Genomic DNA, 8,574 nt, shown 5'->3' on the forward strand with positions numbered 1-8,574 from the left:
AGACAAAAGCCGGAGTCGATTCACTGAAGCAATCCAAAGTTATAAGGATTTTTATTTGAATTTTTTGGTTAGATTTGGCCATAGAATTCGAAAATTCTCAGGAAAAAAGCAACAGAAGCATTTCTGCACTCTAGTTCTGAATAAATGATAACATTCTGCACAATCCTTATTACTCAAACTATATGAGAAGAGCATATTCGTCAAAATCAGTCCTTTAACTTTTTGCTACTATTGTAGGTACTAAACATCCTTAAATACGAATTGAAACATTTCAGAGATGCTGAGCTAATCTACATCTTTTTTAGAATTTTTTATGTACTGAATTCTGAAATATTCTAAGATCTTTTTATTCTATAATTTCCGAAGGAAATTTCTAAAATCTGAAGAAGAGAATTTAAAGTAATTTTCACAAATCTTCATAAATTTAAAATATGAAAAATTTTTAAAAAGATATAAGATATGAAATTTTTTATCAGGATGGCTGATCAAAATAATTATCGATATTTTTCTATTGTTATTCAATTTGCGCAGGAAAGTTGCTGTAATTGGCGCTGGTTTGATGGGCGCAGGCATCGTCCAGGTCAGTATCGACAAAGGCTTCGACGTTGTTATGAAGGACACCAACGAGGCCGGACTGAATCGCGGCGTAAGCCAGATTCAGAAGGGTCTGGACGGCGCCGTGAAGCGTAAACGGATCTCCAGGTTCGTGTCTCTTTTATTATAGAAAAAGGAGCTACGCATAAAAAGATGGATTTTTTTAACGGAAATTTTCCACACAGTCTCGAAAAGAACAAGTATTTGTCCCATCTCGACGCGACGTTGAGTTACAACTCCTTCAAGGACGCAGACGTAATAATTGAAGCCGTCTTCGAGGACATCGCCATCAAGCACAGGGTCCTGAAGGAGATTGAAGCTGTGGTGCCGAATCACTGCGTCCTCGCGACCAACACGTCCGCTATTCCTATCACAAAAATCGCCGCTGGTAGCAGCCGTCCTGACAAAGTATAAGCCCATGTTATTTTTAATTATTATTTAATGTTTAATTTCCAAGCTGCAATGGCACTTAATAAATATATATATTATTATATTAATGTAAAGAGTTCATAAAAATATTTAATTTTTGAAGTTAAATTATAAGTAAGAAAAAATGTGTGCATGCAGACTAATTAAATGCTATTTAATTTTTTTATAATAATTTATAACGGTTGCATTATAAATATATAAATGGATGAGCTTTTTAAGACATTTTTTACAGTTTTTAAAATGTAATGTGCGTGTAGACTAAATGCCATTTAATTTCCGAAGAAAATTTCTAAAATCTGAAGAAGAGAATTTAAAAAGTATTTTTTAGAAATCTTCATAAATTTAAAATATGAAGTAAATTATATGCCACTTCATTTTCTATAATTGTTCATTATAATGATCATGTTATAAATATATAAATGGATGAGCTTTTCAGCAAGGCATATTTTTTTTTACAGGTGATCGGTATGCACTACTTCTCTCCCGTCGACAAAATGGAGTTGCTTGAAATTATAACACACAAAGGAACATCCGAAGAGACGATCAGGACCGCTGTAGACGTAGGTTTGAAACAGGGCAAGACCGTCATCACGGTCGGTGATTGTCCTGGATTTTACACCTCAAGAATACTTTCCGGCATGTTGGCAGAGGCGATTAGGTTAATGCAGGTGAGAGAGCTACTGCAGTTTTACTCGAAGTCACTTTTTACAGACACTACAAAAAATAAACAATACCTCTCTTAAGCATTTAATATATTTAGAGAATTGATTATTATAATTATTAGAGCGATCGATCTTATTCTGCAATAAAATCACAGTCATATTGGCATTAATTGTATCAATCCCAAATCGCGAATATAAATACGATACAATTTGTCTTCAACAGGAAGGCGTGGATCCGGCGCATCTGGATAAACTGACAAAGTCATTTGGCTTCCCCGTCGGTGGAGCCACTTTATCCGACGAGGTCGGCCTTGACGTAGGTGCCCATATCGGCGTCGACCTTCTGAAAGCTTACGGCGAGCGCTTCAGAGGAGGAGACACGAATATTCTCAACGACATGGTCAAAGCTGGTTTCCTTGGTAAGGTTTTTATCGTAACGTATAAAAAGAAGAACAAGAGTAGATGAACTGTTATTTCCGCCGGCGTTTCTTAGGGATAGAAAATTTCGCATAGTTAGTAATAGAAGGGAAGATGTCATTGATTATAAGAGTATCAAGTCATGCTGAAATGAAATTTTATTAAATTTTGGAAAACCTATAAGATTTTATTTTTTGAATTTCAGGACGCAAGTCTGGCAAAGGTATATTCATATATGAAACCGGCTCTAAAAACAGAGACGTAAATCCCGGGGCGTTGGACATTCTGAGAAGATATAAGCTCGAGCCTAAGGGTAGCACATCCGACGAGGATCGTCAGATGAGGCTGGTCTCGCGGTTCATCAACGAAGCGGTGTTGTGCTTGGAAGAAAATATTCTAGCCAGTCCCGTAAGTTAATGCATTTCATGCTTATCTGGCATGTTCAACGAATTATTGGACAATAAATAACAAGGATAAAGCTCTCTATTATAAAAATGTTAAAACTTGAATTGATTAGATTTCTATCTATAAATTAAATTATAGATAACTATATCAGAGAATTATATATCTCAGGAAACAATCAGAAAATTATGTCTCAGAAAACAATATAGTGATTGTTAGATGACAATGTGAGCAAATTACCACTCTTAAAGAAAATTTTGCTATCATTTTATGAATAACAAAAGAACAATTTAAATATCTAAGCAAAGGTTTTTTTTAAAAAAAACCTGAACAAAATTTGTCAAATTGATCATTAAATCACTTATGATATTAAATTCATTTCACCTATCAAATTCATCTATCAATATCAAATATGATATTAAATTCACTTTACCTATCAAATTCACTTATGATATTTTATTTCGTACAATTAAGCCAGCGGCACATGATGCATGTTTTTTTTTCTGGATTGCTTGCGTTTTAATAAATTACTAGAAATTCAACGTTCTGTGTGGTGCAATTTTAGTAATTTACTAAAACGCAAGCAATCCAGCGGGAAAACATGCATCGTGTGCCGCTGGCTTTACATCAACATATTTTGCACTTTAAATGCTAAATAGATCCTTTTTTGTTATTTTCAAAAACAATTATTTTTACTCAATAACTTTGTTAAAAGATCGATGAAATATCTTTATTACTTGGCTAATTGTTTATATTTTCTTTTTTATTCTTTTTTGCTTGTTATTTATTAACTATTTAATTTTTTTTTAGTTGGAGGGCGATGTGGGAGCTGTGTTCGGCTTGGGCTTCCCGCCATTCTCGGGTGGTCCGTTCCGTTGGGTGGACAGATACGGTGCCCATCGACTCGTTAAAAAGATGGAGGAGTTCCAGGTTCACTACGGCGAGACTTACACACCGTGTCAATTACTGCGCGACATGGCGGCCGATTCTACACGAAAATTCTATCCGAAATAAACGTTTCGATAAAAAAAAAAATTCATTATCGGCGTGTCTTCACGTTGATTAATCTTCATCCGAGAGCTGTATTATTTGTTCGCTTCAGGCTCAGAGAAAGAAAGCAAGCGCCTCGAAATAGGTGCAAAGCCTTGTTATCCTGCAACTCAATGTGGAGTTCGCATTTGTTATACCTCGTGTGTATCGATTTGTTGAAAGAATGTTTATCATCCTTTTCTCATTCATGAAAAACATTTTGGACATCTTTTTGGCTATTGTTTGACAAAAAATAAACGTAAGCAACATAATTATTATACGTATCTTATACGTATTTTAATCATAGGATTACATGCTATATTTTTGTAAGCGCGAATCACACATTGGGTTTATCAGACCTAGCCTGTAATTTTCCAACTGATAGAATTGTATATTTTTTCAACGAATTTGTTTCCAGAATTGTCAAACGTCAGTTAACATCAGAATACGATCATAAAATCAATGCAAGTCTATTAAATTCTAAAAATATACTAAAAATTTTTTAAATATAAAGATTAAGTGAAAAGAAATTTTCAAGAGTATACTAACTACTTGAAACTTTCTCCTTGATTCACACCCAAGTAGTCCTAAAATCAATAGTATTAATTTCTTAATAATTTTATTTCTGATCGATGTTTCAGTGAGGAAAGAATACATTACATCAGAACAAAACGAGAATGCAGCTACGACTGCACTTGTTAGCAATTTTATTCGCGCGAGATACGGTATATACGACGCGATTCCACGTGTGCAGGTCAAAATGGGAGGGGCTCATATAATGCGTGGCACGCATAATGCGGCCGAGGCTGTCGCGACTTCTAGAGTACCATATATATTTTTGGACTTGGTATTTTACACGTCCCGCGCCCAACGACTTTCCGTGAGCACACTGATTGTAGATAGACTTGTGCATTTATTATTTTCGAGGATTTTATATATGTCGCAAATATTTGATACCTTTACAAACATCTATACATAATTGTAAAAATTAAGCGAAGCCGTAACAATTGTATATCTATTTTTGCAAAATTTATCATAAATAAAAGAGTTTCTATATTAAGCGTACTGCCTCTGAGAGGCCGAGCTATTTTCTTTATTACTCTTTAAAAGAACACGCTGTTGTGAATAGAATGAATAGAGTTTAATATTCTTCAATATTCCTCCTGTCCACAATTATGGTTCGTAATTATATGATTCGTCTTAAAAATTTCCACTTATTAATTCGTAATTTTGATTCACGTGTTTCTTTGATATGAACAATTACAGTTATGACAAGCAAGAAGTGATTCATTTTTGTGAGATAATTGTCGATTAATTGCTCCATTTCATTAAAAAAGAAAAACCCAATAAACCAGTTACCACGCGCGATAATTAATATTATCCTCCGCAATTGTGCATGCAGACGCAATGTAGAAATGGAAATATTTAGCTTGATGCAACAGTCGAGAGATGTTGCACTCTTGTTTGCGTCGATATCATTTCTTCCAGTCGATTCTGGAGCAACATTAATTAGATACGCGTTTTAATCTATATCAATTTTCTCGTTATTTCTAAAACACCTCTAGTAGATTTCCAGAATTCTTTACGCCTTAAAAAAGATAAACAACACTATTAAATGGCGTTTTTAAATTAACACTAAATAATTCTCATAAATTATATATAATTTAATTCATAAAACACCGATTTTCATTAGATGGACTGTTATATTAGTATAATTAACGAGACAGAGTGCCTAACTTGCACTTCTCTTGAGTAATTTCTAAATCATGGGGGTCTTATAAAAATTATATATAATACATATAAAATAGTTTCGAAGAATACTTTATTTAATATATGTATTGTTTCTGTACGTTTCGGAGATTTAAAGTTTCATTCTTTAATAAAATTTAATACATTTTTACTAAAAATTTGACATTATTCGATTTTTGACAGAAAATAAAAAATATGACATTCCATTTAAAAAATGAAATTGACCTTTAAATCTCCGAAACGCGTCAAAAGATATATATTAGGTAAATAATCTTTCTATGCACTCCGAAGATTTAAAGGTCAATTTTTTTAATTAAATATATTTTCCTGTGCTAAAAATTGAAATAATGTTGGCTTTTGAGTAAAAATATATTAACTTCTAGTCTTATTATTAATTATATTATATTATTGTTTAATGAAATATTAACTTTATGTCAAATGATTGACAAAGTCTCCTGGATCGTTTATCAAATATAATTGATTTTGTTCAGGTTACTTCCCGGTATACTCAGCTAGCTCTTTTTGCATTTCTGCCACATGCACCATTAGAACTTCTAACTTATGCAAGACTAATTTGGAAGCATAACATGATGAAAATTTTTCTTAGAATTCTTCAAGTAATTTTAAAACATTTTTAAATGTAATTTTAAATATTTCGGAATTCTGTACAACTTTTTAGAAAATTTCTTAGACTTTTTATACGAATTAAAAAACTTCTCAGAAGTGCTGGAGAAAATTTACATCTTTGTAAAATTCTTCATATATGTATAATATGTTATATGTACGTGAATTCTGAAATATTTTTTTAATATCTTCTCATTCTATACTTCTGTAGAAATTAAATTTATAAAATTCAAAAATGTTTAAGTTATTTTTTAAGAAATCTTTATAAATTTAATGACCAATTCTTAAAAATATTATGAGATGAGAATTTTTTCACCAGGGTGTCTTTTCATTATTATTAAAGCTTATTCTTGCCTTTTCCTTTCTGGTGAACATAAAAACCGGTGGTATATATTTTTAATTCAATATGAATCGCGGACATGATAAACAATCACGTTATAAGGTAAAATTACTCGTATTAATAAATCAAGTAAATATTGTTGCTTATTAAAATTTATGATGTTATTGAATCTCCAATTGCGATGTTTTACACGCAAATTTTAATAAAAGTAACGAAAAAAAAACATACACAGCTGTTTCAAAAAAGTATTTAGCAATATGCAATTACATATTAATTACTTCTTAAAAACAACTACACGTGTTTTCTTTCCAACTGATTTCTTTGATTATTACATAAAAGTCACTTATTAAAGGTTATTGAAAAATAAATATTTTATATAAGCGATTTCTTATATTAAAATACGTCAGAATAAAGTATAAATATTTCATAAACTATTTAATTTTTTATTTTCTTTATATCTTTTTATATAAAATAATCCCGGGAATCGATTTATACAAAAGGAATAAATTCATATTTAAAAAAATGCTGTCGTCTTTTCAGTTATCAATAAAGAAAGGAAAAAAAATAATACTTTAATGATACTGAAACTATTCTAATTTCTTCTTTACTATCTTTTCTTTTTTTGACCGTTCTAAATAAATAGACTGTATTAATTTTTCTAGAGTAAAACATTTTGGTCCTTGCCATATTTTGTTCTACAGAATTTTATATTTTTTACAGAAATTTAAGTGATTAAAGTAATATTAAGTTTCAAATTAAGTATATTTTGTTCTATATTTATACAGAATTTAATATTGGAAAATAGTGATTAAAGTAGTATTAAATTTTTTTTTAATTTTTAGAATTAAATACAAATAATATAATATTTAAAAGTATATTATATATTTCTCAACAAAATACAACTTTGATTCAAATTTATTTCGATGCATCCTATAATAACTGATGCAATATTAATACATATTAACGAATGTCGAACACGCGCGAGGTTCGAATTAGCGACCTCGTTCGCAAATCTCCTTCGTCGCGCGAAAATTCGCGATTCCGCGTGTGTTTGCGTTCCGTCTCGCGGGAATTGAAAAAAAACGATCGTGTGCACGCGCCAGCTATAAGGCCGGGTTTCTCGTCGCCAGACGAATTTCAATAAAGGCGAACACGAAGGGTAATCGCGAGGATATTTTGCGTCATCTACCGGTCCCAGCACACCTGTTTATGACATTAACAACGTTGTCGCTCAATGAGACCGAGTCCTTGGCTGACGCAAGAAAATCGGAAATTTCGCGAGAGCCGTTACAGCGCAACGGCGACGACGACGACGACGAGGGCGGCGGCGGTTGTTTTTGCTCGTCCTGTTTCTGAAACACCCGGCCCGGAAAAGTCCGCGGGCGCGCGGCAGCTAGACCGCGTTCTAAACGGAATGTTAAACACACGGCAGTAGTTCCACTTATAGCCCGTATTTTTATCACGCACCGCCGTCAGTTATCAAACACGTGCCAATAATTATCTGCGATAAGAAACGTCTCGACACGCGCGCGGTGTGCGCACAAAATACGCGGTTTAGGTGTGCGACATGTGTGATATAAAAAAAAAAAAAGAGTCTCGTCACAGATAATGTATGTCTGGCAGAAATTCGATGGATCGCTCGCGAGAGATAAGCTTAATCGTCGCACGAGCGTCAATATAGAAATTCTTTTCGTGAAAAGGCGCCCCGAAATTTATTTACTTTCTGTATTTCCCAGGGTGTCTCCATTATTTTGCAACCCTATCGAAATGCAGGAAACTAATTCAGAGTATATCCTTACAGAAATCTAATTTAATACTAGCCAATTTAATACTGAAAATTATTTTAAGTATTTTGAATGTTGAAAATTACTTTGAGTACTGGAAATTATTTTGAGAAATTATTTTGAGTTTTTGAATATTATTTAGAAGCACTGAACACAACAGTGCTTTTAAAATACTCAATTTAAAACTTAATACTACTTTAATCACTATTTTCCAATATAAAATTTCTTTAAAAAAAATATTAAATTCTGTAAATGTAGAACAAAATATACTTAATTTAAAACTTAATACTTTAATCACTATTAAATTTCTGTAAAAATATTAAATTCTGTAAATGTAGAACAAAATATGGCAAGGACGAGAATGTTTTACTCTAGAAAAATATTTTAGATAAACTAAAATAACATCGCTTTATTTCTGAGAAATATATAAATGTTAGGACTAGATAAATTATATTTTTTTCAAAATGTTCTTCTTACAACCAATACCTGCACAATTTTAGTTTAGCTCAGCAATTATCGAAAGCATTCCTAGAAGCCATTTTGT

General features: G+C 32.1%; 1 protein-coding gene across 1 annotated transcript in view; it reads left to right on the forward strand.

Annotated features, from left to right (window-relative positions):
* Positions 1-4,593, forward strand: part of LOC105458707 (trifunctional enzyme subunit alpha, mitochondrial) — a 9,256-nt gene extending 4,663 nt beyond the window's left edge. Inside the window, exons 6-11 of the mRNA XM_011704214.1 lie at positions 532-702; positions 780-1,002; positions 1,482-1,691; positions 1,909-2,104; positions 2,308-2,510; positions 3,315-4,593. Of these exons, the coding sequence (XP_011702516.1) occupies positions 532-702; positions 780-1,002; positions 1,482-1,691; positions 1,909-2,104; positions 2,308-2,510; positions 3,315-3,518 (1,207 nt within the window). The 3' untranslated portion in view covers positions 3,519-4,593. The remainder of the gene's footprint in view (positions 1-531; positions 703-779; positions 1,003-1,481; positions 1,692-1,908; positions 2,105-2,307; positions 2,511-3,314) is intronic.
* The last annotated feature ends 3,981 nt before the right edge of the window (positions 4,594-8,574 follow it).

This window comes from Wasmannia auropunctata, unplaced genomic scaffold (genome assembly GCF_000956235.1).
Source record: "Wasmannia auropunctata unplaced genomic scaffold, wasmannia.A_1.0 LD334385.1, whole genome shotgun sequence".
In the NCBI taxonomy this organism is placed as follows: Eukaryota; Metazoa; Arthropoda; class Insecta; order Hymenoptera; family Formicidae; genus Wasmannia; species Wasmannia auropunctata.